The 12,773-nt window shown below is 36.0% G+C and overlaps 1 protein-coding gene across 5 annotated transcripts in view; it reads right to left on the bottom strand.

Moving 5' to 3' along the window:
• Positions 1-12,773, bottom strand: part of rg (rugose) — a 327,718-nt gene that overhangs the window by 295,883 nt on the left and 19,062 nt on the right. For all 5 annotated transcript variants that reach the window (XM_068387372.1, XM_068387371.1, XM_068387373.1 and 2 more), the window contains exons 13-18: positions 10,380-12,720; positions 9,211-9,409; positions 6,576-6,729; positions 5,534-5,713; positions 3,263-3,412; positions 2,548-2,655 (exon numbers count right to left, since the gene is read on the bottom strand). In XM_068387372.1, the coding sequence (XP_068243473.1) occupies positions 2,548-2,655; positions 3,263-3,412; positions 5,534-5,713; positions 6,576-6,729; positions 9,211-9,409; positions 10,380-12,720 (3,132 nt within the window). The remainder of the gene's footprint in view (positions 1-2,547; positions 2,656-3,262; positions 3,413-5,533; positions 5,714-6,575; positions 6,730-9,210; positions 9,410-10,379; positions 12,721-12,773) is intronic.

The raw sequence follows: 12,773 nt of genomic DNA on the forward strand, positions 1-12,773 counted from the left end.
AGTAATGGGCTTCTTTCCACTTAGCTCTAGAATGTTCTATTATGGTACTTTACTAGACGCAAGTCTATTGAAGGGATAGAAAATAGGAAAAGTTTTAAACTTGAAAATTTTACGAGTATTTGTTGATTAAACGTAGCTCCTTGAGAAGCAATATGAACATCAGAGGAGGGACAGAGAAATAATAAGAAAATTATAGTTTAACTAAATTTTAAAAAGTTAATAATCAACACTGTCGGAAGCCCCTATAGAACTTCCAGTACAGCAATCTTTATAAGTGAACCAGGATTCTTCAAGACAATGTTTAGCAAACACCAACTTGGTACGCCATTGATCTGTCACTACAACTCTTTGCAAAGAAAGATTTCTGCAAAAATTAGATGCAGGTATACTCCTAATACCCCAAACCTTAACCTTTAAAGCATTTGTTAGATTTAGATCCAATTCTTTGAGTTTGTGATCAAACCTTTTACTAGAAATCCTACAGAACATCATCGAACACTACCAGTAATGTCCAAAGTTATTTCCTAATAATACTGAACAGCTCTTACCAGAAAAAGAAACCTATTTACAGATGAAATGTTTACATACATCTCAAAAGAGGGGATTTGAATAAATTGTGGCAGACTTAAAATCAGCTTTTGCCCTAAAGGAAAGCAAGGAGTTTCAAAATCATCTTTTGCTCCCCGAAGAATACGTTAAAAGATAGTGGTTATAGTTTATTATGCGTTTAGCTGAAGCCATTGCCAATAGGAGAAGTGTTTTAGCCATGAAATCTGTAAGTGAAAGATTTTCCAACAGTTCGAAAGTGGAACCTTTTGAATACTATAAAACTACATCCAGATTAAAAAAAATAAGACTTGACTACTGAAGGCCTTTTAACACTGAGTCCTAAATACATCCCCTATAATACAAGAAACGGATAGATCTACACAATATTCTTATAGTTTTACTTCAGTTGTAACCAGATTGCGGAATAATCTTCCAAAGCAGGCAGTTGAATTGGTGGAACATCAGAAGTTCAAACTTGCAACAAATGCTTTTATGTTGAACAGGCTGATATAAGTCTCTCTACATAGTTTATATACGACAGATCTATTTTGACGTTGTTACTGATCTTAAGATACTTTATATTCACTATTCATTACTAATAATTACCAAAGGCCAGGATGTGTATGTTGCGTTTATGGATCTGGAGAAAGCTTACGATAGAGTTGATAGGGAGGCAATGTGGAATGTGATGAGGTTATATGGAATTGGTGGAAGGTTGTTGCAAGCAGTAAAGAGTTTCTACGTAGGCAGCAAGGCGTGTGTTAGGATAGAAAATGAAGTGAGTGAGCGGTTTCCTGTGAGAGTGGAGTTGAGACAGGGATGTGAGATGTTGCCATGGTTGTTCAATTTGTTTGATGATGGAGTTGTAATAGAGGTGGTTGCTCAAGTGCTTGGTCAAGGACGAAACTGATAGACAAGAGTGATCATGAATGGGAGGCAAATCAGTTGTTGTTTGCGGATGATACAGTACTGGTTGTGGATAAGTGACAGAGCTTGGAAGGATGTGCGATAGAAGGAAGTTGAGAGGTAATGTGGGTAAGAGTAAGGTTATGAGATGCACGAGACGGAAGAGTGGTACTAAATTGAATTTCATGTTGAATGGAGAGTTACTTGAGGAAGTAGATCAGTTTAAGTACTTGGGGTCCATTTTTGCTGCAAATGGTGTAGTGAAAGCAGCTGTATGTCCGAGAGTGAATGAACGATGTAAAGTGTTGGGGGTAGTGAAGGGAGTGGTAAAGAATAGATTGTTAGGAATGAATGTAAGGAGAGTTCTGTATGAGAAAGTGATTTATTCAATTGTTATGTATGGATTAGAGTTGTGGGGAATGAAAAAGACAAGAGACAGAAATTGAATTTTTGAAATTAACCAAAAATGTCTCACTACTTTACTAGAGGCACGAGTCTATTGAAAGGAAAGAAACATACGAAATGTTTGAAAATTCAGGGGAGGATGTTGATATACCAAACTTTTAAGAAAGAAACAATATGAACATCAGGAGAGGTTCATGGAAATAATCAAACCAACGTCAGATATTATCTCGTGCACAAAACATGAAACCAAAACTTTAAACTTATGTAGTTTTGAAAATAAATACCAGCACCAGCAAAATGTGTGAAATTCTAGAAAATCATTCAACAATCTATCCTAAAAGTCTTTCTAACTCTTATCACTACTCTTTATGATAGGCAAGTCTAAATTAACAAACGCTAGGTAATCTTAGGCTAACATACGCTAGAGTAGCCAAACTCCGCTTTATAATATAGTAATGTAGTACTATATGATTTATACCTTTTACTGTGGAATGTATTCATAATGAGAACTTTTTGAGCAATAAACTCTTTAGATAACTGATAGTATTTTGCCAATATCCCTCAAGCCACTAGGGTAGTATGCTCCCAGTACTGCAGTAAACTTTCTGTGGTGAGTCCCAGACCACGGAAGTCTTATATAGACACATATTCAGTATATTCATTATATCAATTGATATACCAACTTACCACATCCCGGTATATAACGGCTCTCAATCTATTAACATCCATATCTTGCAGTAGTTTTTCTGGATCTCTAACAGGACTGTTTTGAGTGCCAAGATTCTCCACTATATTCTGCAAAATAAAATCAAGAGTAAATAACTACTTATATTCTTTAAGACAATACTTCTCATAATGTCTTGCAAACAGTCTTCAACATGATAGCGAAATATACTATAATTGGAGACGATAAAAGACACTTATATTCTTTCATACAATACTACTCATAAAATCTTACTAAGAGTCTTTAATGCAATAGCAAAATGTACTAGAATTGAAGATGTCAAAAATACTTATATTCTTTCAGGCAATACTACGCATAAAATCTTACTAAGAGTCTTTAACGCAATAGCAAAATGTACTAGAATTGAAGATGTCAAAAGACATACTTTATTCTTTCAGGCAATACTACTCATAAAATCTTACTAAGAGTCTTTAACGCAATAGCAAAATGTACTAGAATTGAAGATGTCAAAAGACATACTTTATTCTTTCAGGCAATACTACTCATAAAATCTTACTAAGAGTCTTTAACGCAATAGCAAAATGTACTAGAATTGAAGACGTCAAAAGACATACTTATATTCTTTCAGACAATACTACACAATTTTTTAACTAGGAGTCTTTAAAGACACTAGTAAAATGTACTATAATTGAAAATGTTAAAAGACAGTAAACTCACCTTTGGAGATGCTTGTGCTCCTCTAATAAGGGAATGAATGTGTCTAGATTTACTTATGGGCTTGATTCCATTGCCACCAGCTCCATTGACTTCCTGGAGACGACTTCTTTCGCGACACTCAAGGCAATTTCTAACAGCTACTGTACACACCTATTGAAGAATAAATCATTAATATAAATACATATCATTATTACTAGCTAATTATTATTATTATTACTTGCTAAGCTACAACCCTAATTGGAAAAGCAGTATGCTATAAGCCCAGGGGCTCCAACAGGAATAATAGCCCAGTGAGGAGAGGAAACAAGGAAAAATAAAATTTTTAAGAAGAGTAACAACACTAAAATAAATATCTCCTATATAACCATTAAAAACCTGAACAAAACAAGAGAAGGAGAAACAAGACAGAACAGCGTGCCCGAGTGTACCCTCTAACCAAGGAAATGGAACACGATGGTACAAAGGCTATGGCACTACCCAAGACTAGAGAACAATGGTTTGATTTTGGAGTATTCTTCTCCTAGAAGAGCTGCTTACTATAGCTAAAGAGTCTCTTCTACCCTTTACAAGATTAAAGTGGCCACTTAACATACAATACAGTAACCCCTTAGATGAAGAAGAATTGTTTGGTAATCTCTGTTGTAAGTTGTATGAAGACAGAGGAGAATCTGTAAAGAATAGGCCAGACTATTCGGTGTATGTGTAGGCAAAGGGAAAGTGAACCGGAACCAGAGAGAAGGACCCAATGTAAGCAAGTAATCTCAAAATTCAATGGATTTCATTAAGAAATACATTGAATTTTTCTTTTCCTTAACATCCTCTTAAACTTCTGAGATTCTGATGAAAGAAAATTACAACGTTATATAATCTTATACCTTCAAACCCTTACACAAAAGTAATCATGAACCTCAAAAGTAGCAATGAATGAATGTTTGGAACTTGGGTCATTTGGCAAGGCGGTGCTGGGAGGACAGAAAGAAGGAAGAAATTAAGAAATAATAGAGACTAAAAAGTAAGTGTAGCTAAAGGCTAAAGAAAGACTATGCTGCAAGAACCCTTTCATAATGCTGACAGCATAACCCTGTATCTGATTATCAAATGATATAAGGTAGTTGGTAAGCATAACCTTAAAAATGGCTGTATTTATTAACTACAGCAATTCCATTTCAATGACAAAAGACTCATAAGTAACTTTTGAAAAATATCATATTGCTTCTAAAACTACTAAATTTTGAGTATCCAATTCACTGAATACGAGACAAACATTAACTAAATGGTCATTAATGTAAAACAGCAAGACTTGACTCTAAACAATGATCATATACTTTTCAGGTTACACCCTTTTTTAGGTTACACCCTAAGTATGACCAACTTATCTCTTACATTTCCTAAAAAACAAAAATTATCTTTTTTATTTTTTTATTTATAACAAATGATATTTGTGTCAATGACCTTAGATATCAGAATGTCGGAAAACTTCAATTCAATCAATCAATCTTCTCTAAAGCCAAGTTTAAAAGAATTCATTTCAGGCAAATAAACATGTTAAGGACATATCTTCTTCTTTACAGAAGTACAAAAAAACAACTATAAATTATCTATACTACAGTATACTAAGACCATTTTGCCTCACAGTATGAGTGTGGGTTAAATATTACATTTGTTTGGCCTCCTGGAGGGAAAGGATATAGGGATTCAGATATTTTTATTTTCTTTTTTAGTGTTAATTATCAAGAAGCTAGAGCTTCTTAAAGGTTAAAGGTTAAAGGTGTCTGGTTTCAGTTCCAGTTTCATCAGAATAGATGCTCACCAGAACGTCAGGCGGGCAAGCCCAACCCCCCACTGTGGTGCCCTACCACAGCAGTAGCCTCCCCAGTAAACAGCTTAAACTCACGGCCCTGGGCGGGGATCGATCTCTTGCCACGCGATGAAGCTTATCTTAGACATAAGATATGTGGCTCAAAGATAAGCTTCATCAAATTAAATAAAGCCATGCTTTTTTCTTAGTATTTAACAAACAAAAAACTTGGTAAGATTATCTAAAGACAGTGAAATTAAATTACCCCTTTACAGAAACCAGCAAAGTAAAACCCCAAAAATAAATGAAAGATAACTTGGAAGCAATCAGGCTTTCATGCCTTCAATGTTACCAATACTGAAGACCATTTCAATTACAGTATTAGCATACATTTTGATTTAAAATTCAAAACATAAGTAATATACATACAAAACAAAAGTTTATTACGCAAAAATAGTTATAATGATACCTACCAGTCTTAAGCACTGTCTAAGAATACCTCCACTTGACATATTCTTCTCAGCCTCTAGTTCAGAGAAATTAAGTGAAGATGCAAATACTAAAACATCAGCCATATTGACTAGGCGATGTAGAAAAGACACAGCAACTTCTACACCCATTCCTTGAGTTGGTTCCAGTACATCAAGTTCATTCTGAAAAATAAGTGAAAAGATTTCAGTATTACGATTGTTACAAGTATGTAAATATAGCATATAAATGAGGTGATTTCTTCACCTGAACTATAGCAGATTTTCATATTTACTCCATCCATCCATATACCAAAGGCATTTCCCCCAATTTTGGGGGTAGCCGACATCAACAAAGAAATAAAAACAAAAAGGGGACCTCTACTCTCTACGTTCCTCCCAGCCTAACAAGGACTCAACCGAGTTTAGCTGGTACTGCTAGGGTGTCACAGCCCACCCTCCCACATTATCCACCACAGATGAAGCTTCATAATGCTGAATCCCCTACTGCGGCTACCTCCGCGGTCATCTAAGGCATCGGAGGCAGCAGCAGGGCCTACCGAAACTGCGTCACAATCGCTCGCCATTCATTCCTATTTCTAGCACACTCTCTTGCCTCGCTCACATCTATCCTCCTATCACCCAGAGCTTCCTTTACTCCATCCATCCACCCAATATACAATATAAATGAGTTGATTTCTTCACCTGCACTGTAGCATATTTTCATATTTACTACAATTCATATATATAGTATTACTTTGAACCTTCCCTAATGTTAAATATGGCTTTCATCTCTGGAAGCCTGGAATGTAGATGTTACCCCTTAAAATTAAGAAATTTCCCCCTTTCTTTCCCTAATATACTGATGATTCTAGAAAGGTAATAAGACTTAACAGCATGTAACAACAACAACCTGCTCTGCAAGTCGCATAGCTTCTCAGAATAATATATCAATCAATTAATAAGACATTCTCACTCTACTCTGAAAGGTGGAACAAACTTATAGCATCCTATCATTGAAGAAATCTAACATCAATACAGTACTTACATTTGGTGAGGTAGCAGATGCTAGGAGAGGTAAAAGGCCTCCACAAGCAATGATGAGGTTGTCTGCTAACTGAGATATGAGATGCACAGTATTCACAACGAAGATAGCATTCTCACTGTTGTTGACAAAGTCTAAAACACTTTTGGTTGAGTGACTGAAAATATGTGAAACTATATTACATTTTGTAACAGTTTGTAAATATTTCTAAAGTTAATAAATTCTTCTAAAGTCTTATAACTTAAAAAGAAACTAGGGATAAAACATCCTGTTTTAAAAAGTAGCAAGAATAAAGCTTATGCAAAAAATCTTAACTATAAACACTCGTATTTCAAAGCTATTAAATTCATATTATTTTTATATATATTATGAATCTTTCTTTTATATTCAAAACACTAGAACTGTACAGTAAAGAATTAACCTCAATCCATTAAGAAAACATTTCATCTACTTTATATGAAAAAATTATTGTTTTTGCAGTTCAAATATCATACTCTAAATAAAAGGAAATACTGTGTGAAAAAGACAAGTGATAAGAGTTTATTTGTATCTTTCCTAGCTATACAAACCAAATTCCTTCAAGATAGGGAATGTCTTTACTGGAGCTAGAAAGGTTGTTGATGGAATCGTTAACGAGGTGATTAATGGCAGGTGGTGAGCTCGGGCAAGGTAGCCCCATCCACCTCTCTGTCAGGTGAGAAACTTTGTTTGCATGGCTAGGAAAAAATACAAATAACTTATAAAATTTGTTATTGGTTCCTACGCATATAAAAGCTTTTTGTCCCTTAAAAATGGGAGACGCACTTATTAACGGGTAGAAATTCCCCTAGATCCAAACCGACTAGTTCTTTTTCTTGCTTAGAAAATGCATTTCTCCCTAGTCTAGTAAAGGAGTGAGAGATGACTCAAGCAATCTCACTTCAGTCGATCATAGGAATGAGTAAACTGAGAGGGCCTGGCCTGTACTGTACTTGTTTAGCGCACCTGGTACTTGATCGATAAAGGAATATTTCTCCCATGAAGGGAAAACGTAGTCTGGAATAAAATACCTGGTTTAAGATGGCCAATAGAAGGTTATTCATTCTACCATCCTCCCCCTCATAAAGGAAGGATGGGGGAGAACTAGTATTTACAGAACTAGTCTAATAAGAATGGTGCTCAGAAATGTAACTTACCAGTATCAATGACAAAGTATGAATCGATACGAATGCTTCATCCAAAGCAAGAGTAAAGGAAAGGAGAAGCAGAAGAACCAGTCATTCTACCTTTTCTCCAGGCTTATACCATAGACAAGGTGTTTCCTTTCCCATATGGCAGCTAGGATGGCTACTACTAGAGCCACCAACATAGGGTGAAGAACAATAGTTGAAGGACTTAGGGTATACTCTTGAAGAAGGCTGTGGAGGTTACTTAGTGCTTCCAAATTCCTTCATCATCTGTTTGACTGCAGATTCTTCAGTCTAAGTGGTATCAATACCCTTTAATTCATGAGCTTTCGTTTGAACTGGAACTTAACCAAATCAAAGATCCAAGAGTATGTTCTTAAATGTCTCAAAAAGCCATAAATAGTGTTTTTTACACCTCTTTCTTGGTTCAAGTCTGAGATGTTGAGTTCTCTTCAGATAGCGCCACAGAGCTCTCATGGGTCACAAAAGCATCTCCTCTTAATTGCCGCCCAATGCATCATGTGGAGAATGAATGGAGAAGGTTTTGAACCTGGGGTTGTCTCTTAATAGGTTCTGAGTCTTGGCAACCATTAGCATGGTTAATTACAAAGAGACACCATGCAACTCACCTATTCTCTTTGCTGATACTAAGACTAACAAAAAAAAAAAAGACAGACTTGAGAGACAGATACCTGACAACCTTCTCAAAGGCTAGGCCTTCCTTTCGTCATTTGTCGGCGGTGGTCAGCAAGGTAAAGCTTTCAGCACATGTTGGAGTGCAGCGATCACCTTGCACTCCACCAACCATGAAAACCCTCCCCAATATAAATAAAAGTTCCTAAAACATACTCCTGGGAAGAAGTCAGGAACATATCCCCAGGAGCTTCCTCAAATGGCAAACTCCATGGGGACTGCAAAATACTAAACAGTCTCTCCTTTATCACCATGGGCACTGCCAAGGATGATACCAGAGAAGACAACCTTCTCGGTCCTCAAAGAATATGGCCGCCTTAACTGGCCCCAATTTACATAAGGTGAATGGGAATATTTCTGAACAATCTTGCAGCCAACATGCAGACCAAGTGGCTCTATTGCAGGTTTAACCATAAACCGATGCACCGACCAAGATACACTTGCGTCCTGCCTTGTTTCATAATTACCATGAAGCATATATCAAACATTTAAACTAAAAAGTATAAAAAAAAAATTAAACAGACTTGGATATCACATAAAAGCAAGACCAAACTCATTTCAGCCAATTACAAAAGTGAAGAGTCCTTGATAGAAGAGTGGGTGGAGCTACCTCGTCTGCACTCACCACCTGTTGTTAACTACCTCGTTAATGCTTTCAATGGACGTTCCAGTTATATTAAAGGCATTCTCTATTTAAGAAGGATGAAAGCTTTGTACTGTATATGCATAGAAATGTATAGAGATAATACTGTATATTCAGAAAAGAAAATGTAGATTACCTTCTCCAGACTTGCATGTCTGTTTCTAAAGAGAATAAAACATCGGATAACAATCTCTGGTGAATGTAGGACCATCTAAATTCTGGAATTCTAAAGGGAGGTCTTGTTGGGCCTGAAGAGAAAATCTGTCTAGAATGGGACTGAGAGGAACCGATTGATGAGCTGCGAGAAACAGAAGCAGATTTCCTTTCTGAATCGCCTGAAAAAAAGAAGCCATTAGTTGTAGGGAACAAAACTAACCAGATATATCTATTCATAATACCAATATGTATCAGATATCCCATTATATACAGGATATGTATAAGGAAGTATTGCAATTTCTTAATTTTACAAGACATCAGATTTATATGATCATATTTTCATGAAATCTATCAGAACCAAAATACTAAAATGGAGCTTAAGTCTACATCATGATTTTATGATAATCACCAAAAGAGACAAAGATTTCTTAATCATATCTATTTTGCATAAATGATTAATGATAACTGAAGGTAAATATACAAATATAAAAGCTTAATGTTTTCTTTTTAAAATTATGAATAAAAGTATTGGGAACTTTCTGTGCTATAATATTTTTTTGCAAATCTGCATTTTTTACAAACTATCTTTGTTTTACAAGGAAAATTACCAAAAGCTAGACTGAATAAGAGAAAAGGTACAGCATTTCGTGAAAAGATTCCTTTTCTCTATGATAGCTGAAATTATTTCATTTTTATGATGTTACCAATGAAAGTAAAATAATTTATAGTTTCAATTCCATAACAGTGCATAAATTTTGCACTCTATTAAACTACCACAAAATCTGGTACTTTGTTTGAAATCAATGAAAAACAATATTTTCAATCTTTTTGTTCGCTTGTATGGTAAAAGTAAAACTTAGATGCTGATAAACTCTAGACAATGAAATTAAGCATCAAGATACCAAAAATATTTAACAGCTGTGTTGTGAGAGCAAATGAAGTTTAGAAGTCTTTATCTCATGAAGGTTAAAAAAAGCAATTTTTAAATTCTCTTAAATTTAGAATACAGTAAGTCATCAAAGTTTACTGATTAGATTTGAAAATTTACCCATTCCAATTTCTAACAAATTCAAAACTTATATAGGCCCCACTGATCGGAAAAAATTTCTAACAAAATAACTCAACATGAAACAAGAAAAATGGTCTTACTTTGCCTGTCCTTTTCCTTTTCTACTGCTGTGTGTCCTGTAAGAGAAATACCATGCCTTCTGAGTCCTAAATCTGCTTGGTCCTTAGCTAAGTCCTCCTCGATGCACTTGACCCTCTCATCCACATCAGTGACTCTGTCTTCTTCTTTATCTGTATCACCACATGATAATGTACCATCTGTTTTTGATTCTGTAACATCTTCATCATCAACTTTATTTAGCTCCTCCTCCCCAGTTTCCTCAGTTTGAGACTCCTGGTCTTTCGGTAAATCACTTGAACTTGCAACAATTTTTTCTATCTTAGGAGATTTATCCTTAGAAAGTGCAGTTGTATCTGCTTTTCCAACATCTGGTAAGGCCTCCGTATTTATTCTTTTGGGTGACTGGATAATCTCTATGGTATTTACATCATTTTCTACATCTGAGGAAACTGGCGTCTCCTTCTTGGGAGAAGCTGACGCTGCATCTTTTGAGGAACTTGGAACCACATGCACAGGGGAACTTTTTCTCTCTGTCACTGAAGAAGGAAGCACGTCTTTTTTCGGGGAAACGTGAGCGTCTTCTTTCTTAGAGGATGGTTCCTCTTCTTCCTTGGTTTTGTCTTGTACTTCTTTGTTTATTACTTGTACTTCAGTGTTGGTCTGTTCTGGCATAACTTCAGGTAAAGTATTATTAGTGGTTTGTGTTAATGAGACATTTTTAGGAGTTTCAGGAGCACTACAAACAGGACTAGAAGCTTCAGGGGAGGAAACAGAATTAGAAGTCCTTTGTACAATATCACAGATTTGCGAAGATTTCTCTGTTGAATCTTCAGAGGCAGATACTTCGACTGTATCTTTGCTTGATGTCGATGACACATTTGACACAGGTGTTTCATCTACATCCCCACCAGCACTATCACCACTACCTAAATTTGTCTTTTCTATGCTATCGTTACTTGCTAAATCTATATTTTCCGATTCTAATCTTACTTCTGATTTATTTGTTTCTTTGCTTTCACTACTTTTACTGTCTAATTCCATAACATTATTGTTGTCTATACTTGGATTCAAAGCGATGTCACTACTAACTTCACTTTCCCCAGTTTCTGATTCAGTACTTTTTGTAACTAAACTGTCACTTTGCACTACTTTTTCAACATCATCGACTAATTTTGCCTCCCTTTCTTTTTCACTTTTATCCTTTTCATGTAGGCTACCTGATATTGTAGCTATCATTTCTTGTGGTGGAATAACTGGAATCTTTATATCACTAAGTCCTGTCACCTGATCCTTTGCAGAGTCATCTTGGCTTCCCTCGACACCCTCTTCGACGGTTTCTGCACTTTTGTTTTCTACTGCTGCTTCACCGAGTGAATTTTCTTCTTTAGTGACCTGTCCTTCAATGACAGGTTTTTCAGGAGCAATTACTTCAGACAGAATCTCCTCCGCTTTACTTTCGTCATTGATGTTTTTGGCAACTGCTTCCTGATCTGTAGTTTCAGTGTCGTTCACAGAGGAAACTTTCTCATCTTTCTTCGGTACTTCTTTCTGTTCAGGCTCCATCTCTGAGGGCAACTTGGGGATAACATCTGATTTTGTTTCAGCAGTTTCAGCACTTTCTTCATCAGATGCTTCTTCCTTTTTACCCTCATCTTTCTTTTCCTCTTCATCAGATTTACCTTCATCCTCACTTTTACTACTCTCCCCTTTCTTAGGAGTCATTGTAGTTTCATTGGCAACATCTTCAATTTTTACACTGTCTTTCTCCTTTCCAACTTCATCATCAACATCTAGTCTAATCTTTTCTTCCACTTCTTTTACCCTTTCCTCCAGCTCTTTATTATCAACATTTCTGTTATCAACCACTCTTACTTCAACACTACTTGTATCAATTACTTCTATACTTTTAAGGTCCTCTTCACTTGCTATACTAATCACTTCTTCATTTGCCTTTTCGGTGAGCTGCAACGACCCTACAGGATCAGCAGGGACAGAACACGGAATATCCGTTACTATTTCTGGTGTGAAAAGTGAACATGAAGAGGCAGAATCTTTGTCTTCAATACTTTTAAACTCCTCCACCTGTTTTATTTCCAGTGTCCCATCAGATATATTTTCTCCTGTCTCTGTTAACCTATAGGCAATTGATTTATCACCAAATGTCTCCTTCTTTTCACATCCGCCATCAAGTCCCTTGCAGCGTTGATCCTCCGAACTTAACCTGTCGCTCTCACTCTTGGACAAGCAGTTATCTTCTTTGATGACAGGGTCAATCTCATGATCTTTTGGAATGTCAAGTTCTGGTTCTGGTGTGTCTGAAGGTTTTCCATTCTCCACTGCATGGATTTTCTCAGTTTCCATCTGGAAAAATAAATGAGAATTACACAATGCACATATTTGCCCATTCACGGATC

Source organism: Palaemon carinicauda, chromosome 14 (genome assembly GCF_036898095.1).
Source record: "Palaemon carinicauda isolate YSFRI2023 chromosome 14, ASM3689809v2, whole genome shotgun sequence".
Taxonomy (NCBI): Eukaryota; Metazoa; Arthropoda; class Malacostraca; order Decapoda; family Palaemonidae; genus Palaemon; species Palaemon carinicauda.